At 39.9% G+C, this 27,999-nt stretch overlaps 1 protein-coding gene across 1 annotated transcript; it reads right to left on the reverse strand.

The window, feature by feature from the left end:
* Positions 1 to 116: 116 nt before the first annotated feature.
* On the reverse strand, positions 117 to 27,999 carry GRK7 (G protein-coupled receptor kinase 7). The gene is made up of 4 exons (XM_008171473.4): positions 27,266 to 27,999; positions 26,379 to 26,816; positions 7,447 to 7,718; positions 117 to 1,933 (listed from the first exon to the last, which is right to left on the reverse strand). Exons 1-4 carry the CDS (start codon positions 27,866 to 27,868, stop codon positions 1,591 to 1,593), a joined length of 1,656 nt encoding a protein of 551 aa, XP_008169695.2. The 5' UTR covers positions 27,869 to 27,999; the 3' UTR covers positions 117 to 1,590.

A 27,999-nucleotide genomic window follows, 5' to 3' on the forward strand; every position in this document is an offset into this window, starting at 1 on the left:
TTTAATCATCTCTGTACAAAAGTTAGGAATTTATTTATTTACCTGTAATGTTCGATCATTTTTTTAAATATCTGAAACCTATGGTTTGACAGCTACATTTGGAATGAGCAATGCTATTATGTTAATAGTTTATTAATGTTATTAAAACTCGCATAGTGTACATTATAGTTGGTTATAGATGCAGCGTATCTTTAGCAATTCCTTTGTGTATCAGATGTAGAGGTCTTATCCTGTAGTTTCTACAGAGGCAAACCTTTGAGTTCAGTAGAAGATCTGCCTCTGTAAGGAATGCAGGACTGGGTGCTAATGGCCCAGTGCTTTAAGGAGCTGAACACCATCAGTTTCCCTTGAAATCAGCAGAAGTTGGGGGGACAAAAGTACCTGATCCTGCCAGCAGTTACTACATAGTATAGTTCTTACTAACATATGAATAGTCATTAGGACTTCTCTTGGTAGTAAGCATTAAATCTGGTATAGAGTTTTTGCAGAACTGAGTCTCAAGTGAATTAATGTCAGGGTGTTCAAAACTAGAAATAAACAGAAATATATAAAGTTTTGTTCAAGAACTGGTGAAACTATATATTTAGACTATAATATCAACTTACATATATCATTTTTTCATATCACTTATAAAAATAGTGCAATATATTTTATTTTTGTGACTGATTGAATTAACATTGCTATTATATTTAGAAACTTCTCTTTTTAAAGGCCAGTTACAAACTGGTGTGATCTATTTGTAGTTTAATTTAAACTACAGTTTAAACCAAATATAGACACGTATATCAGGAAACCTGATAGAAAGTTGAACTTGGTAATAAAAAAAATGAATGTACATTCACAAACATCAATTTCTTCATATAAGCTATAATAGAACTACTCAAAAGCATAAGCTTACACAATATTAAGTAAATTTCTTTTCTCAATTTCACTAGTTCACCCTCAGTCTGATTAAGTTAAGATAGAGGAGAATTTGACCTATTCTTTCCGTCCTTATTCCTACTGAATTTTTTACATTAATGAGAACTTGGACATATTATTACTAAATCATTCAGTGACTAAGGTGAACTCAGAAATCAAGATAACCAAAAGATTCTTAAGTTTGCTCTGATTCATGAAGTCCAAATTCATTGTCTAATTACTGAGAGTATTACTTCATCATTTAAAAGCCTTTATTGAAAACTATAGAACAAAGGGAAACATTTGAATTAAGAAAAGGAGAGAGAGATCAAGAAAGGAAATGAGTGTATTATAATGGCAGACTCATTCATTTTCAGAACAAGTGCCTCCTCACCCTGTTATTGCTTTCATATTTCACATACACAGAGTGATGGAGTGCTATCCTTCTATGTTTCCTAAAATAAACCTGATTCTTCATCTTGATAGCTTCCAACACAATAAATAGATTATCTCTGTTGCTAGAACAAAGTAGTAGAATGTCTATTCAGCTTGTGCTCCTACTTGTCCTGTTGAGGTCATATTTTAGGTTGATCGGTTCTTGTTAAACAGCTTAGCTGAGTTTTTGAAACACTGTTAGAATTTGGAAAGTTGTGTGGTACATTTTCACCCTTTTTGTTAATGATGTGATATTTATAACAACAAACAAACTCCTGACTTGGCTTCACCTCCGTTTGCACATCCCCCAGTAGCTACTCTGTTAGGATCATTCAGTTCTTCGAACAGTCCTGTTTCAATAATTTCTTCCTGCCATGGTATAGGGACAGCACCTGTCGCAAATTTCTTGAAGAATTGTTTATCTTTGTCATCAAACTCAATCCCCCGGATTTCAGAGAAGTCAGCAATGTCTGCAACATCTTTGGCATAGACAACTGATGGATCTGGCACAAAAGGGGGGTCTATGAGGCCTGCCTCCAGCCTGTGGAAGTTAATTGTTTTGAAGAAAGCATGTTTTCTTGGATCATCGTCACTGCTCCTGCAATAAAGCAAGAGATTGTCAATCAAAACTGTGATGTGTTAGCTAGCCAATGAGGGTGAACTATATATATAAAACAGAGAGAGCCCCAAAGCTGAATTATAGCTCCAGATGTGGACACTCCTAGATTTTGGGAAAGTACAACTGCACAACTTGGGTCTATTTTAATTTTAAATGGGTTTCATTAAACCATCTCTTTGCATGTTCTTTCAAAAGCCAAGGGTTGTTAGCTGCATAATGGGATCAAGATATTTTGTACTTTTCAGCTAGAAAAGTCAGGTTTTCAGTGGAACTGAAGCTAAGGAGGGGGAAATATTGGGACTATTGTTAACAACAAAAGCCCAGATAACTTGCTTTATTTTAGGTAGAATAAGAATTCCAGGAAACTGTAGTAGGTGGTTCAATGGGTAATACACTCAGCTGTCAACTCTGGAAACAGTGATTTCAGTGTGAAACTGGTGACAAGTAAAACTGATATTTGTGGTCTCATCTGAAATGCGTATTGGTCCAAAGTGCGCGCGCACAAAAAAAATCACACAAAGCCCAATACAAAAGCCCTTATTCTCATGAGTATTTCTTATTCACATAAGTAGCCCCACTTAGCTCAATGGGGCTATTCATGTAAGGTCTACTCAAATGAGCAAGAGTTTGCAGGATCAGATCCAGAGATTGGTATGCTAGCAAAAGAATGCAAGCACATTTCCTAGCACCTTCACACCCAATGACCCTCTATAGCTAAAGCTATCCTAGTCCCTTACTACTAGGAACATAAACATTAATAAAACTCACCCAAGAATTAAAAATAAAATGAATCAAACATTTTTTAGACTTCAAAATAAGTATATCTTGGAAAGAATAACTGCAGTCCATGTAATGGGCTGAATTAAGGTTCTCTTCTCTTGAAGGAGAAACAGGAACACATGAACTATTGCAATGTGGGCCCACATTCAGATCCCAAGATGACCCCCAGGACACGAATAATCTGAGTCTCAAGGGTACAATCAAAACATACTATGATCTTTGATGTAGGCCCTGTCCTAGAATGTGCCACTTTTGCAACTTTAGCTGTGGGGAATGTGCAAAGAGTGACCTTTGAGGCCAGGTCTATATTAGGAAATTAGGTTGGTATAACTATGTCGCTCAGGGGTGTGAAAAATCCACACCCATTAGTGACACAGTTAAATCGACCTAATCCCTGCTGTAGAAAGTGTTAAAGAAGCCCTCCTGTTGCTGTAGGTAGCATCTTCATTGAAGCACTACAGCAGTGCAGCTGCACCGGTGCAGGGTTTAACATGTAGACCTGCCCTGAGTTTTGGAGAAGCTACGAACAGGGAGGAAAATTGCGTTCTTCTTTTCCTGTATATATGGATGATACAGCTTGGACTGGGTCCTACGTGAGGTAAAGGAGTATGAAGAACCAAGCTATCATTACAATGCCGGGGAAATAGATTTGTCTCTATTCCTTGGCCTCAGTAAATAGCAATGTTGTTAATGGGTTGCAGTTTTCTGATCACACTTTTATACAAAGTTGTATACTAAATAAAGACCACGCTTTCACACATTCACAGTGCACTATGGGATAATACTGAAGAACAGGATGTTCTATGGACATGACTCCCTACAACAAGGTTAAAAGAAAGAGATAATGCAAATTTCTGTTAAAGCCAATCATCTTCATTAATGTGCAAAAGCACCATTACTTAGTGACTAGATGCAGCCTTAGGCCTATGTGACCACAGAAAGTCCTGCTCTGCCAAGGGCCTGCACCATGCACATGTAACAGACCCTCCAGCTTGAACAGCATCTTTAATTCCCTTTGCACTGCTTCCCGTTCCCTAACTGCTCACTCCTGCTCAGAAAACTGCACTTTAGTTTCACTTCCTGGCACCCTAATTCATGTAAGCAGGTCTCCAGAGGCCACAGTCTTGTAAACAAATGTGATCAGGGAGCATTGCCATAGCCTGAGAAGCATCAGAGGCCAGATGGGCCTCAAAGGTACAGAGAGATGGTGTTACCCATCAAGAAGTGGCAAGGGAGATGTATACTACAGCAATGAGCACAGTAGGAAAACACAGATTAGATCAACAGGGCTTATGTTATTTTTGCATAGGGTCTTGCGAAACCCAGCCAGCTCAGTTAGTGACACACAAACACTGGTACAGCTGTGGAGCCTGAAGTCAATTGCTGACTGTCTTTATTAGCCTGAAGTGCATTAGAGCTGCAGATCAGATAATAGGAACTCACAGATTTGTGACTCTAGCAGCTCAGTCAGTCACCCTATGGAGTTACTGGGTGATTTCATACTCAGCATATTCATGCAGACTTTATTTTATTTTGCTTTTCTATAACATGCTATTAAAAGCATCAGAACTTGGTGTAGATTCCACAATGGATTACTGCAGTGTTTCCCCCTTCTGATGTCATATATTTTCTTTTGATACCATCAGGAATACATCTTTTTTTTTTTTAAATATGAAGCTACAGGAATGCCATCTAAAGGCACCTACTAATACGGTGCTTCTTCTACCTAGCCATGACCCCTTCCTATGTGAATCTGATGTTTGCATAACTGTGACAGAAAAAGTGAATGAGCTTGTCTAACTTCTCTCAAGTTAACATTCCTCAATGAACTATTTCACTGTTCCATGGGACAGCAGGGAGAGGGGTGAGCAAGTTCCAAAGGAGAGAGAGTGGAGTCAGAGAATGGAGAGAAAGGTGTTAATCTCTCCAGAATAAGCCAACAACACCGAGTCTTGAATACAAAATTTAGAACATTTTCAAAAGGTCAGGTATGCAAATTAAAGCTGCCCTTGAGCAGCTTTAACTTATGCAACAGGCACTTATGTAGATAACCCAAGGTCTGATTGACCTTAGCAGAATTACAAGGCTAATCTTTACATAAGGATGAGCTGTTCTTGAACAATATCTCCAGTGTAATAGGCAGAGACAGGTGTTTTTTTTTTTTAACATCATGTACAGAAAGGCTGGACTTCTCCTTGCCCATTTCTCATTAAACTGTGTATTGAAGGGAGGGTAAGAAAAAATGGGACATTATGTTAATGGATTCCATTGTGTCCCTCCCTCAATACTTCAAGGTACCACTACAGATTACAGTTGTAGGCTGTTCCATGCTTATGTATTTTAATAACTTGTCCCCTTTTCTCTCCCCCATGTGTCATAAAACACAGGCTATGTTGCTCCATCTGTAGTTCTACTTGTTGGGCTGGTAGAAATTTTGGTGGGGAAAAGTGCCCCCAAAAACGTGAAGCAGCACCAAACAGCAAAGAAAGTAGAGGCAGCATATTTTGAAAAATCAAAGTGGCAGAATGAAAAAGCTCAACACAAATAACTGTCTTGAGGTGCTTCTCCCACTCACCACTAAGGGCTAATGTAACATTAAGTAGGCAGATAGATGGTTTTGTGGTGAAAGCACGTGACCAGAATTGTGGTTCCATTAGGAGAGCGGTCTATTCCTAGCTCTTCCACAGACTTGCTGTATGACATTGAACAACTCACTCAGACTCTAAAGCCTCAGTTTCCCCAACTTTTAAGTTAGGGTAATAACGCTTACTTCACAGGGGTGTTGTGAGGCTAAATGTATGAAAAGCACACTGAGATTTCAGATGGAATGCTCTAAGTGAAGTGTATTACTATTATTGTGCTAAACCAGAGAATTTCTGTCATCTGTGTTGCAAGATAATTTGTTGCTGAATAGTATCTACAATTTTCATTCAGTGCTAGAATTGTCAGCTTCCTTATAACGACAAAAAAAGGGGAATCACAGCCTCTGTTCACATTTGAAATCCCCACAGAAATACAGTATGTGGCTGATCAAACCATGACCATATCATATTGGTATGCAAAGATGTGTATTTTGGACATTCTTCTGTCAAAAAGCTGTGTAGCTATTACACTTGCCCTGCTGGAGAGAAGATTCATGTGATAAAATGATACACACATCCCTACTAAATCCTTGGAAAAATCAAATGGTTTTCACTTGTACATTAGATATAAAACACTGTTATATGATCTTCTATGCCATTCTTCAATGTGTTTTCAAATATCTCTAGGTTCTTTGTAAACTCAGTATGACAAATTAATATTATTAATAAATAATATTATACATCTTCACATTAAGCCCCTCCATTGCAAATAGGAGTTTTATATTCATTGCAAGCATTATCAGTGTCACAACGTGGCATTCAGATTAACACTGAATACTGCATAGAGAGCAATCTGGACTATTGGCAAATAACAAGTTTTACAAAATAGAACCCACTAATTTATTCTAATTACCATATGTTTCACAAATTTAACTGTACTGGTTACTGAATACTACATTTTATTGCTAAAAAGTGATAGAGACCATATTTCCTAGCTTCCTAAACACCATACTGTAATAAAAGTTTTAAGGCAAAATGTGCAATCTTTACACAGAAAAGTCTCCCAGTAATTTCAACGGATTTCCCTGTATTTTTGTGTAGTATACACATAAAATGTGAAATGACTGTCTTAAATGAGTCTGTTCATCTACTTTTTGGTAGGTTCTCAATCACATTATATTGGAAAACTTAACTACTTGAATTGGTAGATACATTTACAATCATGTTTGATGAAAGTTACTATGTGTTCTAAATTTAGCTACCATCAATTTCCTTTATATCTTATTACAGTTTACTTATATGTCTTATAGATTGTCTTGTATTTATTCTGTCTTGACAGTAAGGCTATTGAATCTTTCACCATGTATCACTACAACGGTATTTGAAAAGTTAAATATTTTAATGTTTAGCTTTCCAATTACCTTATTATTCAAAGAATCTTTAGAATTGCTGACTCAGGGCCAAATCCAGCAGTCCTTTCAAAGGCAAAACTCTCATTAAGGCTGCAAACGGAATTTTTGTCTAATAAGGATGTAGGTCCAAGTGTACTCTCCCTTACAAATACCGTTGGGATGATGGCAGGAGGCCCAGGAAACTCTGTGGGTTTCCATGAAATTGGCCTGTCAATGAGAGGGGTTAGGATACCTGTTGTAGGAAACACATGGTTCAGCTTTCCAACCCTGATACCTGCAGGCTTATTGGGGGTTGTCCCTTCATGCTGCTGCTCTGGAACCCTGACAGCACAGTTCCTACAAGAGTCACACTGACATAGACCAAGCATTCTGCACTCAAGTAGCATTAACTTAGATGCAGATATACACTAGATATTCACTGTCTAGAGGGAAGAGAATGCTATGGAAGGGGCTCCTCCCATTCCTCAAAACCCTACAAAGCTCCAAAAGAGGAGCTTCTATGGATTTCTGGGGAGGTAATGGGGATTGACACCACAGAGGCAACATTCCTCTGTTTCCATGCTCTCCCACGAGAGATCTGCTACAGCAAGATCACTTTCATTCATGGAAGTGGAAAGGAAGATTGGGGTCTTTTAGAAACTTTAGGATTTGGCCTCCATTTGTATGAAATAATGATTGCATCACTGATCTAGGTTTAAACATGGGAAATAATCCATACCTGCTTCCTAAACGGTCCTCTGATTTCTTAGCCAAGAACAGCCTGCAAATATCTTTTGTTTCCGCTGTGAAGTTGGCATGTTCAAATTTCACCTCATCTTCCAAGGTTCTTTTTTTCACTTCATCCTTATTGACCTTTTCTTTGAAATCCTTGAATGGAGTTCGACCCGCAACCATCTCATAAATACTACATCCCATAGCAAACCAGTCCACGGGGTAGGAGTAATTCTCTTCCTTCAGGATTTCAGGAGCCATATAACCATTAGTCCCAGCCTATGGCAATCAAACATATATGTTTACTAGACAATGGCAATAATGAAATACATAGGAGTAAGTACATTTTAGTCTCCTACAGTTAATTACATCAAGCCGCAAAATGTACTTGAAGGTATCAGTAGCAAACATGACAGAATTGTGCTTATAGAAACTACAGATGACATTCTATAGATGTGCATCTATGTAATATCCATATAACAGCTTTGGCACATGATTGAATTATTTCTGTTGGTTAAATATCTTTCTATATGGAAACCTTTAAAATATGATCTGCAAAGGAAAAATATGGATTGGTCCCATTTTTGCATGATGTATAAAGAAAGCCTGCGAGGTTTTGTTTAAAAAAAAAAATTCTTTCTGCTTTATTTTTTTCTTTCACATTAGAAATTCAGGCCTTATCTACCTTGTTTTCCTGGAAGACTATGAAGAACTGAGGAACAAAAGGTACAGCACATCACAAGAAACCAGGGAAGTGAAAATTGATTAACTATTAACATCTATTTGACTTAACCATTTGGGAAAAATCTTTTCCTTAATAAGGATTTACCACCACCCAGAGGTGATGCATGGAGGAGGGCATGAGGGGATCCAGTGCCCCCCTTCGGTTTCTGCCAGGGATTATATTTATATAATATATATAATTATATATATATATAGTTTTTGCGGGGAGTGGGTTCAAAATACATCCCACCCACACTACCAACAGTAACACATTACCTCTGCCATTCCCATCCCTTCAATTAACAGCAGAGAACGCTCTCAACCCACATCTCTGAGTCATCTAAGTAGTTTCCTTGCAAAAACAGGAAAGAAAACATTAAATTTTCCTGATATTTTAAGGTTCAAAAAGCAACAACAAAATAATACCTTCAGGTCTTCTTTAAAATTCATTATGAAACACAAAAGGAAACAGATCCAGTTCCCCCTTCCAGGTCCCTTGTAAGCAATGCACCAACAAGTGAGCCTTGCTTGACTATTGTGTGGTATTCTGCATTCAGGTTGGGGAGAATTAAGGAGTCAGCATTAGCTAGTTGCAGCACATAACTCTGAACTAAGAAAACTCATAGATATAGGACAAACTGACCATGCCCTATGGCTATAACTACAATCCTCCTATTGCAACATCTGTATCACTCAGACTGTAGGGCAGGCAAAGTAGGATTCCAAATGAGTTCTACTGGATTTCTGGTAAGTTGATTTCCTTGAGAGGAGGAAATCACTCTTTATCTACACTGCCAAGGTATTACCATCATTAGTATAGATAAGGCTCCCACAATCAGACCCATTTTTACCCCTGTATTAGTTATATCTGTTATCTAGCAGGTTTAACTAGCAGAATGGTAAGTGCCAAAAGTCACTTGAACTTTTTCTATGCCTTTTTGAACTGATGGGAATCTTTCTTCTTTTTCTTTTTAGTATAGACATGGTCTTGGTGCAAAATCCAATTGACAGTTGTTCAAGATTATGGTTGCTATTAGTACCAGAGTTCTACTGTTGGCTGAGGGAGTCACTGTGAGCCAAAACAAAAGTGCCTCAGGAAAGGATAACTGAAATAATAGCTCATTTGGGGCACACAAAGGAATTTGTGAGTGGTACAATTAAACACATGCACAAGCAGTTTCAGTTTGAGCTGTGGGAAGACTATTACTCCTTCAGGTTTAGGCACGATGTTCTTTGTCAGCTTTGCAACCCCCTATAAACCTCAGCTCCTGCCAATGTATGTATATATATATCTCCCATAATATGGCTAGGCCAGGCCATTGTTTACAAAAGGTAGGAGTAGATGAAATACCCTTCCTTTTCCTTGCTAGTAACTATTCTCATTTAGAGACATGGGGCCAAATCATCCCCTTTGCTGACAGGCAGGAGGGAGATGAGAGCACAACTATCAGCCAGATGTGGCCAGTAAGCACAGAAAGGAAGAATGGAGCCAAAGTGGCACTGTCTCTCTTGTTGACTCACCAAGTCCACAGAAGTTACTCTGCTTTGTAGAGTTATAGGGGGTGGACGGAGCTCTCAGTCTGACATTTCCGTCTAGGCAATCTGCACTATTTGTGTTGGATTTTCCCACTGGAATTTGATTCTGCCCCAGGGAGAGTTAAAATCTTATTCATGGCTACTCCTCCATTCAGAAAGGGGGCATTGTCTAACTGTGGACCAGAAACCCAGAGTCATGCTATCTCGAGGAAAGATGAGGGACCAGGAAGAAGTACAGAGAGGCTGATTTCTACACAAATGCCCTAATGTGAGGGTAGAACTGGAGTCCCTGTGAATGGTGGGCAGCTCCATGATCAGAAAGCATAAATGGTGTGGCTATCTTCATGTCTACAGACCCACAAGAGGTAGTATGGTAGGAACTATTCATAGCCTCTGAGGTACTTTTTCCTTGTCTTGTTTTTTAGCATTCTCAGTTTGATTAGGCCAGAGGTGAAGTTGATTTAGTGAGTGATACCCTGAAGAGCTGGTGAGCCACTTCATCATCAAATGGAGTCACAGAGAGCAACACAATAATCACAGTGTTACATCCTGGCATTGTGTTTCTGTTAAGACATTGCTGTGCTGGAATTCAGCCTCATCACATGCTGAACAATATCAAGACACACATGACATAGCACTGTCAGAATGTCATTCCTTGATCATCAGTGTGGGTCACTGCAACTCCATTAAGCAATACTTTCTCTCTTTCACCCCTCTCTTTTCCCTTCCCCAGCACGGCTTGAAGGGGTGGTTGCCAGGTGCCTTTAGCCTATTTGATATGCATAAACGGCATAACTGTGTTAATCATGCAACATAGGAGGTGGCTTTGACTGATGTGGCACTCATGCTCCTCGAGCTCAGGCAAAGCAAGGGGAGCTCCAGTCGTACCCATAGATTAAAAAGAACCGTCACACTGGGTCCAATAGGTGCATCATTGTTTCAGTGAAAATTAGGGATGGATCAGCAAGGTGATGGTTGGGGTCAGATTAGGTTTAGGTGAGAGATCAGGATTTGGATTAAAGGCTGAATCAGGGGTAGAGTCTGAGGTTCTAATATAATGGAACTGTAATTCTGTGAGCTGTTATGAAAATTCAGCTCAAAGTGAGGGAAGTCTTGCAAGATCTGCTATTCTCATGAGGTTTCCACCATTGTATCCAAAATCTTGAGAGCCGGTTCTCACAAAATTTCAGCAGAATTTGAACTCAAATTGAAAAGAACCCAGGTTCTCGTTCTAGACCTGGCCCAGAATCCAAAATAAAGGAATAAGTTAAAATGTCAGAGTTCAAATCCAGTTTCCCACCCCCTGAAATTCAAAAGGGATTCAGATTTGACCATTCTCTGGTGGAATATATTTGTTACAAATGGCAATCCTATTGTTTGATATGTAGATACTGACCCATATGCCTAAAACACCGGGGGGGAGGAAGAAACAGAGTAAATCTCACTACAATTTCAATCAGCACAGGAACTGGCAAGCAGAGGGACAAATGGAATTTAGATTTCTCTGTCTTCTCCTATATAGCTAAAGGTCTGGGCAAAAAGTTTTTATTGAAGAGAAAGGGCTATAAAACCACAAGCACTTAGCTATGTAAACAACTGAGCAGTAAATAAGGAAAACAGGAAGGGATGTGCTGAAATAAGAAGATGCAGGGTGTTGTCAGGAAACACACTGACCAGAACAATTCAATGCCCTGAACTGGCAGAGCAAACATCTTTCAAGTGAAGATTTAGCTATATTTCTTGGGATAGGATTGGATTGGAGGAAACCTGGAATTTGCACAGTCTTTACTCTTATATGTACAAATCAGTACATGTCAAAAGGTGACATAATTAAAAAATGACATAACTAGTACAGTAAACCTCTTGCAGCAGCACAAAAGACTGAGACCAAAATGACTCAGGACTCTTTCCCCCAGCATAGCAAAGGTATATCGAAGCATATTCTCATCTTGATACACTGAGTTTTTAACTGCACAACTCTTTGTAATTGTAATGGGATTTGGGTGGCTAAAAGATAGTGATTTAAGTTGAGAATATATCCGCTGATCTCCAAAGCAGGAGTCAGAGAAAGCCATTTATCTTGCTCCCGTCTAGGTCAAAGAAAACAGGAAGGTATCTTACATTGACTTAATAATATAAAAGTGAGAACAGGATGGGAAGCAAGAAAATTAAAATGCACTGGAAGAAGGGAATGGAGGTGGCAAGTGCACATTACTGAAGGCGGTTCAATTTTCCAACATTGAGATTTTGATCCTGGTTCACTGTGGAATATTTGACTCCGTTAAACTAATGAGGATATCTCCCAATACAGATATTATTTGTGCTCTTAAGTTTATTACTGCTGTTTTTCAGAAGTTAAAAATTCCTCAGAAGTCATTGTTTCTATAATGACTTGCAGACTTTATTGTTTTCACTTGGTACAAATTGCAAACAGATTTAAAGAGATTTTTATTAATTGGAAAAGTATTTTGTAACTAAAGATTTATCAATATTAGGACAAATTCTATTGTGTGACTGGAAACAGGTGTAGTAAATGCAACCTCAAACAGTTACATTACTGTATTGCCAAAACACTGTTAATATGCTCCAGTCTTGCCTGAGACTTGTCCTCTCTTTTGTGCCACAGTATTCCTGCTAAGAGCATATGGGCCATTGTCTAGTCAGGAAGACCATGTATGTGGGCACATAAACATGCAGACCAACCCCTGCATCAGCTAGGCATGTCTCATTAGGCACTTTCAGAAAAAAATAATGGAGGACCCACAGCATATGGTGTCGCCACAATTTTTTTGGAAGAGGCAAAATCCAGGCAGTCCATGTGCCTCTTTCTCTGCCTGTGGTTCTTCTGGCATGCAGCTAGAGTCCAATGCCAACCATTCTGTGCTTCCATTCATCTCTGTCATGGAAACCTTTTATCTGAATTGTAGAGGGTGAGTAAGATGCTTTATTTTTTCTACTTTGTTCAAATGCTTGCATTACAGTGAATTTTAATGTTTTTAAATTTTAATTTTAACTTTTAAAGCAATTTCTGTCTTCTTTTTTTTATTTAAAGAGGAACAGCCAGAAATATAAAATCAAAGTCAATGACCAAATTCTGCTGTCAGACATATGAATCACATTGATGGGCACCCCATACATAAATACCAGGGTAAAATGTGGCTCTAGAATGGATACCAAAAGGGCAAATCCAGCCACCAGACACACAAGGAATTTCAGTTAAGGGCAATAGGTATTTTGAGAATGGATTGACAACAAGACATAGTTGAACTGATGTAAGGAGCACGCTGAAGAGAGAAAACTCCTTTTTAAAATTTTATTTTGTGTATTTTTAAAAAGCCACCTTATTTTTTAATGTGTTCTCATAACACAAGACTTAACTCTGGGAGTCATCACATGCACTCAAGTCACACTGGAGCCAAAGGAGCTTAGCACATTGTGAGGGCTTTCAGCAGGACTGGGCTTAAAATTTAAATGCTTATACACTGACCATACTGTCCTGAAAAAGGTAAAGTACTAGTAATGCCCTGGGTAAAACACTGTGGCATCTGGGCTCTTAGCAAATAGGGTAGGGGAAAAAACACAATATAACTCTGCAGTTTCCATCAGCACAGGAACTGGCAAACAGAGGTGAAAAAATTGGATTTCTTTCTCTCTACCTTTCCCCATAGATATGTACAAAACAAATTCAGTCAACATCATAAGCCAAACAGCAAAGCAAATCAGAACATCTCTCTTTTGTTTGCCATGGCACAAGAACTGTTGAACAGGGAAGGAAAACCAAGCTGAGTTTAGCTCTATCAGCTCTTTCCTGGGGCTCAGTTCTTCTTTCCTCCAAGGGGTGCCACTGACTGCTTTGTTCTCTTTCCCAGCTGTTCTTCTGCTCCTTCAGCAGTGACCTTACCAGACGTTGGAGGAATGTAGCAATAGACCACAGGAAGCAGTTGATAGCTCTAAATTTCAAGATATTTTTTCTGCATATGAGTTCCTGGGCCCCAGACAGGGGAAGAGAATAACTGATCTTTCTTTGCCATTAATTTAATAATGGTAATTTGAATGTTTTATTACACAGAGCAACTTGGCAAACATTCACATTACAGCAATAATCCACTTGATCGCTTAAATAAATGGGGTGATTATTTTTAAAGCCAAGATAAAATTAGGTTTCTGTAACAAATGAAAACATACCTTGTTTGTATCCTATAAAAAGACTTACAGAACCCAGAAGAATTTAACGCAGCTGCAATTACTGCTTAGCAAATACAAGGACTTCCTAGGGTTTGTCTACACTGCAGTAGAGAGATATGATTCCCAGAGTGGGGAGACAGACTTGTGCTAGCTCAGCTCAAGCTAGCTTACTAAAAATAGCAGTAGCTGTTTCCAATAGCAGTTTTTATCCAAGCTCTGGCATTGTCTTCCTTTGGAACTATGGGTAAGTCCTTCACCTTCTCTGCCTCAGCTCCTCCATTCATAACATAGGGATAATATTACTTCCTTACTAAAGAGGGGTGTTTTGAGAATTAATTACTTAATGGTTGTAGAATACCATATAAGTATTATTAGTGGAAGAGAAGAATTTCAGTTTACTCTACATATACTTAAGGAGATCCTCTGGAAATGAATGCAAAAATGGTATCAGAGCTTTTAATAGCACTATGAGTGGGTGACTTACTCAGCAGAAGTCAAACAAATATTACAATTGTGCAGGTGTTTTCCTTCTCTGTTTACTTCGCTCAGTAGCGTAGCAGGAAATATTAGCAGGTGATGATGAGTCAAATCTATGGTGCTCAGCACCCTTAACTGCCACTAAAATCTGTGGGATTTGAGGGTGCTTGCATCTTATTGGTACCTCTTAGCATCAGGACTCACGTTAGAGATACAATTAAGTTAAAGTCACTCTAAATAAAGAGCCAAATTCAGCCAACACATACATGGGTACAAGCCCAGACTTCACCTGCTCCTATGCCTGTAGAGCAGGGGTGGCCAACCTGAGCCCGAGAAGGAGCCAGAATTTACCAATGTACATTGCCAAAAAGCCACAGTAATATGTCAGCAGCCCCCTGTTAGCTCCCATCCCCCTGCTCCCAGTGCCTGCCTCCCGCCCACCGGCAGCCCTGCCGATCAGCGCCTCCCTGTCCCTCCTGATCAGCTGTTTCGTGGCATGCAGGAGGCTCTGGGGGGGAGGGGGAGGAGCGAGGGCACGGCAGGCTCAAGGGAGAGGGTGGGAAGGGGTGGAGTGGGGGCAGGACCTGTGGCAGAGCCAGGGGTTGAGCAGTGAGCACCTCCTGGCACATTGGAAAGTTGGTGCCTGTAGCTCCAGCCCCTATACAGGGTGCCTATACAAGGAGCCACATATTAACTTCTGAAGAGCCGCATGTTGCTCTGGAGCCACAGGTTGGCCATCCCTGCTGTGGAGTCTGTGCCTAGTTTTGCATTTTGACAACATATTATTAATGTGTTTGGGAGTGGGGAGGAGGATGACTTTTTTTCAGTCATTTTTGGCCAGATTTTGATATCCTTAATCACACTGAGTGGAACCTTATTCTGAAAACAAAGGGACTGTTCACAATGTGATCAAGGGTACTTGGATTTTGTGAGTAGCCTACATCTACAGTACCACAGCTTATGGATTGCTCACAAAAGTATCATGTAAACCTCATTCAGCCAAAGGCAGCCAAATCAACATTTCAAAGAAAAATACGATTGGCCAAGTATTTTAGGCCATATAACCCTTTCCCTGCCACATGCATGTTTCTGACAATATTCAGTAAATACACACAAAATGTATGCTGTGCATTCATACCATATTGATCAACAAAACTGTCAGATAGGTTCCTATATTTCACAGATAATCATATTTATTTCAAACCATTATATAAACTGCTATATGGTACTTGAAGACATCACTCCAATATACTTATGCCTCATGGTTTCCATAATAACTAATGTGCTTCAAACGACAAAGAGACTAAAATTAATAATAGTATTTATATGGTGTTTTTCATCTTCCAAAAGCTTCATAAATGTTCACTAATTAATCCTCATAACAGTCCTATGCTCTAGGTAAGGAATATTATCTCTCTCTCTTTTTTTTTTTTTTTTTTTACTGTTTAGCAATTATGAGTGACTGTTAGGTTGGGCTGTGCAAGATCGAGCCTTTAATGCCAAACGAAGTCCCTTTGTGCTACTCCAGTCGTGGAAGGGGGACTTAAAACCGGCCTAAAGGGGCCGAGGGGTTCTCTTGACATTAAAGAAACCTCCTGGTGATCACCTGCTCTCCTCCACTGTGTAGGATGTGGGTCAGAAATGAGAAAGTAGGAGGCTAAAGAACTCAGCATGCTGGGGATCTTTGGCCAGTAAAAGAGCCCTTCAGCCAGACCCAGAATTGAAGGAGACAGAAGGCTGGACAGATTCACCCTTGCTTCTCCCACTCTGCTCAGCATGACATTGACACCTCTAAGGATCAAGTCCTGATCAAGTGCTGTGAGATTCATGGATAAAGAGACAAAGTATTACACTATTATACTATCACTAACAGATGCTTTATAAGAGTGGTTCTTAACCTTTTTTCATTTGCGGAACCCTAACAAATTTGTAATGGACGTGCGGACCCTTTTGGAAATCTCAGACTTAGTCTGCAGACCCCCAGAGGTCCATGGATCACAGGTTAAAAACTACTGTTCTATGGTAATGACAACCTTTTGTGGACCCCTTAGACATAGGTTGCAGACCCCCAGGGGTCCGCAAACAGGTTGAGAACTACTGCTTTATACCATCTAGCAGGATCCATTTTTTTAAAAAAATAGCAAAATCCCACTAGTGAAAAAGAGTAAACTCAATGTATCAGAGAGCTATGATGAAATTAGTGCTGGTTTTGAAAGTATTAAATAGTAGTAATATATAAAATAATCACTTTGTTGCTAATTCTGAACAAATGCTTAGCTGTCACTTTGAAAGCACAAAGGAAGAGTAACTTCTACAGAATCTTAACCAACAGGATTGGTGTGTACTAATGAACAAAGATCAGCAGTATCAGAACTGGCTAAGTTATTTTTCATTTCAGAATTGTGACCCCCTACCCACCAATTCTTAGCTGTCTTGAAATGAAACCGCAAGTTTCAGGAACGTCTAAATAGCTTTTCTTTTGTTTTCCTAAGAAACCTAATCTTACAAAAAACAAACATACAGGAGGGCAAAGGGACATTTTGAATATGATTTTAACCAAAACATGTTTTTCCTATTCAAATATTATGATGTCCTTCAAATATATAAAACAGCACAGGAAAACTGTTAAGAAGCCTATATACACATCTTAAGGGGCTTTGCTTTTATGATTACTATAATGTCAATAGAATCCCTTGAAGTGTTTGCATAAATTTGTTGCTCACAGTTAGTGTAGCATTTAACCTCTCCCTCTCTGGCTTGCATGTGTTGTTGCCTGCAGACTGTATGGTCCCTGCTTGTTTGGGCCTGATCCTGCTTTCTTCACAGAACCATCCCTCCCCAGAAGCGTGGGCCTTGTCCCATTACCCATTTAGCAAGGAGGGTGGGCTCTGCAATTAGCCCCAACCATCCTGGTCCCCTTTCTTCATTTCCTTTCTCTCTTGTTGCTCTGAGGTGGTCATTCTGCCAAGTAGGTCGGGGTCCTTTCTGACTGAAGGCACAAGTACAGAATGTTATCTTGCAAAATTTTCTTTACACGTCTTAAGATTTGTCTGTTTTTTTGGTCACTGTTGGTGCTATTAGGGAAGAAATGCTTCTTAACAGCAGAAAGACCTTGGCCTACAAACCCGCAGAAGGCTATTCCCCGAGCCTAGGACAGGTAAGGGTGGGTACTTAAATTGACCAGGGTTTGTCCTGAGCCAAAGATGGGTCAGGGTGGGTGCCTTACGCCCCCAAGCCCAGGACGGGAAAGGATGGGGTGCCTAAATTAACCAGGTTATGCCTTGAGCCTTTTGTAGAGTAAAGGTGGGGTGTCCTAGATTGTGCACACACTGTTACCCGCACTAAAAGCTACATTAAATGTTAACTTGTAAAATACTTGACTTACCACAACAACCACACTCAGTATGGCCCAAGCCTGCTCCCACTGAAATCAATGGCAAAATTCCACTGACTTCAATGGAACATGATTTGGCCCCTAAGATTAGGCATACTGCATATCTTAAGGCACTGAAGTTAACACCACAAGCAAAATCCTGCTCACCTTTCTTACACCAATGAATTCAGCATTATTACACATATAAATAAGATCAGCAAGACTGGGCTCCATATGCAACAATATAAGAAGTACATATGTGCAACATGGCCGAGTTACACCTGCTGTGGAAACCCTAGCCCAGCTCATCCGCTCCAGGAGGAGGAAGACGAGGGAAAGAAAGTTATGTAAGGATTGCTTTGTGAAGATGCTCCCATAGTGTTCTGTCAAGAAGATGCAAAAGTCTATGCTAGAGGTAATTATAAACAGTTATGAGTTTTTAAAAATTATTTATTTAATAAGTTTTAACAAGCTTATAAATCTTTGCCATATGTAAATATCAGAAACAAAACAATCATTACAACAGTTAGATTTTGTTTAAAGAGACATTATACAGGAATATAGGCAGAGACCTTTCAATTTAACAAAGTGTTACTGTATTATTGAGTGAGCATCATTATAAAACTATGTTGTTTCCAATGAAGCATGTTTTTAATCATGACTCTTCTTGTTCACATGTAGAGCAAAATTGTGTTTAACACTGTCTTTGTTAAAAGACTAACCTATTATCTAACACAATGCATTTTTCCTAGTACAGATAAAGCCTAGAGATTTGCAGGAGTGCCGCTAGACTGGTAGCTAGTGAGTGACAGCTGTAACTGGGGCAAATTCACAGTGTAGAAAAGGATTAATATTTAGCCTGCAAAGATGTTGATTTAGAGGTGTCTTCATTAAGATCTTGACTGCTTTATAATTATGAAGGGTTATGGGTGCCAGGGGCTCCCTTGACCCTCCAGGAATTACTATCATTCACACTCTTTCCCTCCATGTTTCATAGCACATGAGGGGTTCTAGGAGTCAAACACACAGGAAAGGGAGCATAGGAATGGTCATACTGGGTCAGAGGAATTGTCCATCTAGTCTAGTATCCTGTCTTCCAACAGTGGCCAATGCCAAGTGCTACAGAAGGAATGAACAGAACAGGCAATCATTGAATGATCCATCCCCTGTCATCCCAGCTTCTGGCAATCAGAGGCTAGAGACACCAGAGGATGGGGTTGCATCTCTGACCATCTTGACTAATAGCCATTGATGGACTAGCCTCCATGAACTTATCTAGTTTTTTGAATCCCAGAGAAGAATCTTGGTGAAAACTAATAAAGGCAAAGGTGGCCTGTCTCTGAGGCAGTCTTTTGGGATTCAACTCTATGAGCTTGGTCTATCAGTCTATTGCCTCTTACTGGGGCCTACCTTCTGCCCCTACACTTGGGGCATACTGCTTTGCTGCCTGTCAGTGCAACTTCAGGAAAGGTGCAGCCTGTGACTGATCTTCTCAGCTGACCTGTCTCTGTTGCCAGCAATCTGAGGTAGAACAGCCTTCTTCCTGTTCACCAACCCTTCCTGTGACAGGTTTCCCTTTTTAAGTGCTCCCACTCCAGGGTGATCTAGCCTTGCAGGTGTGCCTCATTAGGACTGAACAGGCCCAGAAGAGTTTGTTGGTCTCCTCAAAGCCAGAGTGAGGGCATGTCCCTTCACAAGAGCATAAAGAAAACCAGTCAGTTACTCCTTGTTGCCCTTCCTATTATATGAGATAAAGAGGACACTAGAAATGAAAGGGCAGTAATTTTAAAATAAATATAACACAACCCTGCTTTACACACCATATATTCAACCTGAGTAAGCTCACATGTATGCACTTCTAGATAAAAGAATGCCTAGGCAATAGGCATAGGTATATCCTGAAGACCAGCTTCAGTGCATGCTTGTTTCAATAAGGAAATTTAATATAGTGCTTATGTACTATATACTATTTTAAATCACTCTTTACTTTATTTCTAAAATGGGCGTTCTTCAAACCTGGTCATTTTTATGGATTCTACCATCCTAATCATAAGGATGTGAATCCAGGAACCACGAAGCATCTCAGAAAAAACAAGAGTATTTCCTTCATAGGGGGAGAGATAGCTCAGTAGTTTGAGCATTGGCCTGCTAAACCCAGGATTGTGAGCCCAATCCTTGTGGGGGGCCATTTAGGGATCGGGGGCAAAAAATCTGTCTGGGGATCAGTCCTGCTTTGAGCAGGGGGTTGGACTAGATGATCTCCTGAGGTCCCTTCCAACCCTGATATTCTATGATTCTATGACTGAAGTTATCTAACCGTTAAAACTAATATTAGCTATTTTAATTATTTACAACTGTCTTTAAGTAGGGGCAAGAAAATATGAATGACAAGCTAGCAAGGAGAGCCAGAGGAAATGGAGGAAACTAAGGACACGTGGGTAATGTAACTCTTTATATATCCTGGCATGAAGGATTACTTAATTCACTGATCATACAAAAATGACTAAATCAGATTCAACAAACCTTTCCATACATACAAACAAAATCACCTTTTGGTTGGAAAAAGTACATGAGCAATTATAGGGTAATTTCACTGAAGAGTTGCAAGTGCCTAAAACAGGGACGTACGATGGAAGTGCTTCCTTAAGTAGAATGCCACTACTTTCATGTGAATAACCTAACACAGTGGTTCCCGAACTTGTTCCGCCGCTTGTGCAGGGAAAGCCCCTGGTGGGCCGGGCCGGTTTGTTTACCTGCCACATCCGCAGGTTCGGCCGATCGCGGCTCCCAGTGGCCGCAGTTCGCTGCTCCAGGCCAATGGGAGCTGCTGGAAGCGGCAGCCAGTACGTCCGTCGGGCCGCGCCGCTTCCAGCAGCTCCCATTGGCCTGGAGCAGCAAACCGCAGCCAGTGGGAGCCGCGATCGGCCAAACCTGCGGACGCGGCAGGTAAACAAACCGGCCCGGCTGGCCAGGCACTTTCCCTGTACAAGCAGCGGAACAAGTTTGGGAAACACTGACCTAACATGTTTTATAAAAGGGGTATTTGGGCTACTCCTGTTGATGTGTGGGTGGGAGTCTATTTATATATGAGATGCTATGAAGTTTTTATTGCCTTGAGTTTGGGATGAATATATTATTCATGACTCATGAAACTGTGAGGGAGTTATGCAGAACTTCCAAAACAAGTAGTAATAAAAAATGGATAGGTCCCGTGTCTTTTGAAATGGGTTGCGAAGTTAAGTTTAGGGGAGTCTTTTATCACCCCATATATAGTGTACACTGTAGTAACTAAGGCTCCAAAGTTATGAGTTATTACAATTTAAGAATTCTTCAGACATTAAGGATATTTTACAAAAGAGAGAAGAGTTCTGAGAAAAGAAAACTCAAGGTCTAATGGCTAGATTTCTTCAATATTCTGAGGAAACTCAGAAAGGCTGCAGCTAGAAAGACTTTCCCTTTTTCCCAGTGATTGAGTGAACGAATTTAAAAAAATTATATCAAACATTAGAGATTATATAATGTGCCATATACAGTAGTGAAAAATAGGGAACTTGATGGAATTTAATATTATGAAATAGATATATAGATATAGATATAGATATAAAGGGAGGTTGATTATGAATGATACAGCTTTAGGCAAAATACTGTAAACTTTAAGGACAGGGCTTATTTTATGGGCAATCCTGGTAGGGAAAAAAAGGGGTTGTGTTCATATTGATTTCTTTTCATTTACTGACAAAGTGAAGAAGTAAGGCTTTCAGGGACATTGTAAATAAGAAGAGGCAGCATTATCTCTTGTAAATGTAAACAAACTTGTTTCTCTTAGCGATTGGCTGAACAAGAAGTAGGACTGAGTGGACTTGTAGGATCTGAAGTTTTACATAGTTTTGTTTTTGAATGCAGCTGTGTAACAAAAATAATCTACATTTGTAAGTTGCACTTTCATAACAAAGTGCTTGTATGAGGTGAACTGAAATATACTATTTTTTAATCATTTTTACAGTGCATATATTTGTAATAAAAATAATATACACTTTGATTTCAATTACAATACAGAATACAATATATATGAAAATGTAGAAAAACATCCAAAATATTTAATAAATTTCAATTGGTATTCTATAATTTAATTGTGTGATTGAAACTGCGATTAATCGCGATTAATTTTTTTGAGTTAATCACATGAGTTAACTGCAATTAATTGACAGCCCTAATTATAGTCTATCATTTAAAATGACTTTCCTCAACTTTTTCTTAAATAATCCAGTATGTTTTAATCCAGGGACAAACAGATTTTTCTGGCCACTATCAAATGCAATGTGACGACTAAAATAAAGCTCATATGCATGTTTTGTTTTCATAGTAAAATATAATTTATGGATCAAATTAGACCATCACAAATATACACTCATATATAACATGCAAAAATGGAAAGTTTTAGACAACCTCAACTACTGGAGTTGCTGCCAGTCACCTATAATAAAAAGTATATAGATAAATATAAGCTACTTTTCCACACATCAATCTCTTTAAACATAGATTTTAGAGAAACTGAAAGCAAAGCAAGCATATATTATATAATATAAATTGTCCCTCTCTATTCTGCAGTTGCTTTAACAAGAACTCCTGACCATTGGGAACCAGGGTTTTGTATGTTTTTGCTACTGTGATAGCCAAAACATGACTAGACCTAAAAGTGCTCTAAAGCACAATCTAATAAAAGTATCTTATGGGGGAACCCCCCCCCCCCCAAAAAAAAACCCCACATCCATACCAGTCAGGAAAACAATGCTAACAACAAAAACTAATGTTAAGTGCCTAGTCTTCAGAAGAACTGATAGTCAGCAACATTCCCATTTAAAAATAAAATCTGTCTTAACCATCACTGAAATAATACCTTCATGATACATATTTAACATTCTAACACAACTAATTATTATCGACCACCTGACCAGGACAGTGATAGTGACGATGAAATGCTAAGGGAAATTAGAGAGGCTATCAAAATTAAGAACTCAATAATAGTGGGGGATTTCAATTATCTCCATATTGACTGGGAACATGTCACCTCAGGATGAAATGCAGAGACAAAATTTCTCGATACTTTAAATGACTGCTTCTTGGAGCAGCTGGTATGGGAACCCACAAGGAGGGAGGCAACTCATGATTTAGTCCTGAGTGGAGCGCAGGAGCTGGTCCAAGAGGTAACTATAACAGGACCGCTTGGAAATAGTGACCATAATATAACAACATTTAACATCCCTGTGGTGGGAAGAACATCTCAACAGCCCAACACTGTGGCATTTAATTTCAGAAAGGGGAATTATGTAAAAATGAGGGGGTTAGTTAAACAGAAATTAAAAGGTACAGTGACTAAAGTGAAATCCCTGCAAGCTGCATGGCCGCTTTTCAAAGACACCATAACAGAGGCCCAACTTAAATGTATACCCCAAATTAAAAAACACAGTAAAAGAACTAAAAAAGAGCCACCGTGGCTTAACAACCATATAAAAGAAGCAATGAGAGATAAAAAGGCATCTTTTAAAAAGTGGAAGTCAAATCCTAGTGAGGTAAATAGAAAGGAACATAAACGCTGCCTAATTAAGTGTAAAAATGTAATAAGAAAAGCCAAAGAGGAGTTTGAAGAACAGCTAGCCAAAAACTCAAAAGGTAATAACAAAATGCTTTTTAAGTACATCAGAAGCAGGAAGCCTGCTAAACAACCAGTGGGGCCCCTGGACGATCGAGATACAAAAGGAGCACTTAAAGATGATAAAGTCATTGCAGAGAAACTAAATGGATTCTTTGATTCAGTCTTCATCCTTCACTTTGAGGATGTTAGGGAGATTCCCAAACCTGAGCCAGCTTTTGTAGGTGACAAATCTGAGGAATTGTCACAGATTGAGGTGTCATTAGAGGAGATTTTGGAATTAATTGATAAACTTAACAGTAACAAGTCATCAGAATCAGATGGCATTCACCCAAGAGTTCTGAAAGAACTCAAATGTGAAGTTGCATAACTATTAACTATGGTTTGTAACCTGTCCTTTAAATTGGCTTCTGTACCCAGTGACTGGAAGATAGCTAATGTAACGCCAATATTAAAAAGGGTTCTAGAGGTGATCCCAGCCATTACAGACCAGTAAGTCTAACGTCAGGACATAGTGTACTTAGATTTCCAGAAAGCCTTTGACAAGGTCCATCATCAAAGGCTCTTATGTAAATTAAGTTGTCATGGGATAAGAGGGAAAGTCCTTTCATGGATTGAGAACTGGTTAAAAGACAGGGAACAAAGGGTAGGAATAAATGGTAAATTCTCAGAATGGAGAGGGGTAACTAGTGGTGTTCCCCAAGGGTCAGTCCTAGGACCAATCCTATTCAACTTATTCATAAATGATCCGGAGAAAGGGGTAAAAAGTGAGGTGGCAAAGTTTGCAGATGATACTAAACTGCTCAAGATAGTTAAGACCAAAGCAGACTGTGAAGAACTTCAAAAAGATCTCACAAAACTAAGTGATTGGGCAACAAAATGGCACATGAAATTTAATGTGGATAAATGTAAAGTAATGCACATTGGAAGAAATAACCCCAACTATACATACAATATGATGGGGGCTAATTTAGCTACAATGAATCAGGAAAAAGATCTTGGAGTCATCGTGGATAGTTCTCTGAAGACGTCCATGCAGTGTGCAGAGGCGGTCAAAAAAGCAAACAGGATGTTAGGAATCATTAAAAAGGAGATAGAAAATAAGATGGAGAGTATCTTATTGCCCTTATATAAATCCATGGTACGCACACATCTTGAATACTGCATACAGATGTGGTCTCCTCATCTCAAAAAATATATACTGGCATTAGAAAAGGTTCAGAGAAGGGCAACTAAAATGATTAGGGGTTTGGAACAGGTCTCATATGAAGAGAGATTAAAGAGGCTAGGACTTTTCAGCTTGGAAAAGAGGAGACTAAGGGGGGATATGATATAGGTATATAAAATCATGAGTGATGTAGAGAAAGTAAATAAGGAAAAGTTATTTACTTGTTCCCATAATACAAGAAGTAAGGCCACCAAATGAAATTAATGGACAGCAGGTTTAAAACAAATAAAAGGAAGTTCTTCTTCACACGGTGTATAGTCAACTTGTGGAACTCCTTGCCTGAGGAAGTTGTGAAGGCTAGGACTATAACAGCGTTTAAAAGAGAACTGGATAAATTCATGGAGGTTAAGTCCGTTAATGGATATTAGCCAGGATGGGTAAGGAAGGGTGTCCCTAGCCTCTGTTTGTCAGAGGGTGGAGATGGATGGCAGAAGAGAGATCACTTGATCATTGCCTGTTGGGTTCACGCCCTCTGGGGCACCTGGCATTGGCCACTGTCAGTAGACAGGATACTGGGCTAGATGGACCTTTGGTCTGACCCAGTATGGCCATTCTTATGTTCTTATGTTAATTATGTTTGATTTCCTCTATCTACAAAACAGATTTGTATTTTTTTTTCTTGGGTTGAAAACTCAACAATGGACAGTTAAAAATATTAATTACAGGAAAAAGAAAGTTGGTCTTCAAAATAAAAATTTCATCTAATCTGTTCACAGCAAAACATTAAAAATGTGTTTATTTCAAGGTTGGGGGGCGGAAGAATGATAAAGGGCCCTTTCCCCTTGACTGAGATTATGCGTATCAACATTCAATTCACTGGGAGTTTGATGTGGAAATTTTAAATCCTCCAAGTACCATGTAAGTACAATGCAAACAATTATAGGCTCCAGATGTAGCATCTCTAGAAGTAACTTCATAACTGCCCTTTTGTCAAATATATAATATATATGGAACATTCATTCACTCATTATATATGTCTATGTGTTCTGGCCAGCAGGAGACAAATGTGCTACATTATACAGTACACCTTTCTTGTGAACCACCATGACATTATCACTTTAAACCTGGATCAATTTGTAATCACCACAGGTAGTGCTTAATGTGCTGCACATTCTAATTGAAGCAGCAAAAAATAGCCAACCATTACCCTTCCCTTACAGATATACACACTTTTATTTAAACTCTCACCTAGCTTTCACAGATCTTTAGATTGCAAACTCTATGGGGCAAAAACTTGTGTGTTTGACACAGTTCACTTATTGTGCAGCACCATGCATACTTAGCACAATGACCCATCAATAATACTATTAAATACACACAAAAATCCCCAAACAAATAGACAAGAAATGGGATAAATGCCATTCCTCTGAAATAATGGTTGGTGATTGGGGGAGGAATCACACCTTTGATTGTCTCTGATTATACTTATGATTCACTCCTGGTTAGACCCTTGATGAGGCAACGTAGCCCACGAAAAGTATAGTGCCTCTCAAATGGCTAGTTTGAGTTAAGTGCATATCCCAATTAAAAAAAAAACAGATCAGTTTGGTTCTTTTATTTCTGTTAGGAGACAAGTTGTGTTAACTGCACATAGCACCAAAGAGTTAATTAACCAAATCCTCTTACCACCTGTCACTTAGAATGAAATGACCACATAAGATCTTTAGTGAAGAACAAATCCTGAGGAATTAAGGCTTGTTCTCATAATACATTAGAAATAGAATGGCTTCCCTTCCTCCCTTCCCTGCACCATGAACACACACTCACCCTCTGGGTGATGGTTTTCCCCTCTTTGACTTGCACTGCCAAGCCCAAATCAGACAATCTGCAGTTGCCATTATCATCCAGGAGAACATTTTCTGGCTTCATGTCCCTGTACAGGATTCTGATGGAGTGGAGATGCAGAATCCCACAGGTGATCTGAGCCGAATAAAAGATGATCCTGTTCATTTCCAAGCCCCTCTCTCCCACATTGTAGATGTGGTATTTAAGATCCCCTCCATTCATGAGGCTCATAACAAGACACAGATGGCTCTTGCTCTCATAGGCATATGCCAGGGTGACTATGAAAGGACAGTTAACTTTCTCCAGGATCTGCTTCTCCAGCAGAGCCATCTTCTCCCCACCTTTCTTCTTCAGCCTCTTCTTATCCAGTTTCTTGCAGGCATACATCTTGCCAGTATTTTTCACCTGGATGGCACAAACCTAGAGGATCAAGATGGAAAGAGAAAGGAAGGGGCTTTACAAATACAGACTGGAGGTGAATTAAGAGCAGAGGTGGATTGGGTTTAAGGAAGCAAGATATACCTTGCCATCCTTTCAGAGGGCACTGCTAGTGATCAGCCTGACAGAGCACTGGATGGGGATATAATGGGAGTAGGGAGTTGGTCTATTCTGCTCGGAGGGGAGCCTGTCTTATCCTAGTCCAAAGCTCTTGAGGATCCTATGGAGTTGTCAGAAGTTCCCTTTACTGACCAGCATGTGGATGCTTTGGGGCAATAAAGTGGAGAAGGGGTTACATCACACTGGTTTGCCCAAGGAGGAAGTTAGTTTTTCAAGGTCTTTAACATCTGCCTAGTCTATTGTAGGCTCTTCTCTGCATTGCCCATACCCACCCATTAGACCAGGGAAGGGATTGATGGCAGTTGCCCTACCTCTCCGAAGCCACCTTTGCCCAGCACCCGAAACTCATAGAAGTACTTCTCATTCACTGGCTGCCTCTCAAAGACTTTCCACTGCAGGAACTTGTCATAGAAGGGGGTTCTCTGGAAGTCCTGGAAGGGTTTCTCCCGGAGGAAGGCCTTGGTCTCCTCCTTGGCCAGCTGCATGATACTCTCATAGTCCTTCTCAGTGGCAGCCTGGCACTTGCTGGCCAGGTCTGAGCTCATGAAGGCTAGGTAGCCCTTGGAGCCGGACTTCAGGAAGTTGGTGACCAAGCTCTGCATGATGCTACTCTTGGCATTGTCCTCTGCCAGCTCCCAGTTGGACACCTCATCCAGGAAGTCCTTGGCCACCAGGTATTCAGGCATGGTCTCTAAGAAATCCCTAAAGAACCTTTTGCCAATGGGCTGCTGCTCGCAGATGCTCTCATACTCAGCCGGGAGGGCCTGCCTGACCTCTGTGCACTGCTCAGGCTTGGGCAGTGAGAGGCTCTTGCGCCTCCTCTGCATCTCCTTGGTGTCCCCTTCTGTGCTCTTCCTGGCCTGCAGGTATGCTGTGTTGGCAATCAGGTTGTCCAGGCCCCCCATGTCACACATCTTGGCGAGCTCTTGGGGCGGCAAAGCCACTCACTGGTCCTGGGGCTGTCTTGCACCTCTCCCTGCCTGTGTGTGTTTGTGTGGGCTTCAGAGAGACACTGAGGAGACTAGCTGCTTTAGCATTAAATACC

The sequence above is a fragment of the Chrysemys picta genome, chromosome 9 (assembly GCF_011386835.1).
Source record: "Chrysemys picta bellii isolate R12L10 chromosome 9, ASM1138683v2, whole genome shotgun sequence".
Taxonomy (NCBI): domain Eukaryota; kingdom Metazoa; phylum Chordata; order Testudines; family Emydidae; genus Chrysemys; species Chrysemys picta.

Bases quoted from the DNA above. Each gene is read 5' to 3' on its own strand.
- GRK7 (XM_008171473.4), bottom strand. From the start codon at position 27,868: ATGTGTGACATGGGGGGCCTGGACAACCTGATTGCCAACACAGCATAC. The intron at 26,817-27,265 runs GTAGGGCAACTG...TTGATCCTCTAG, and splicing joins GCAAAGGTGGCTTCGGAGAG to GTTTGTGCCATCCAGGTGAA. The intron at 7,719-26,378 runs GTGAGTGTGTGT...TGATTGCCATAG, and splicing joins GGAAAACCATCACCCAGAGG to GCTGGGACTAATGGTTATAT.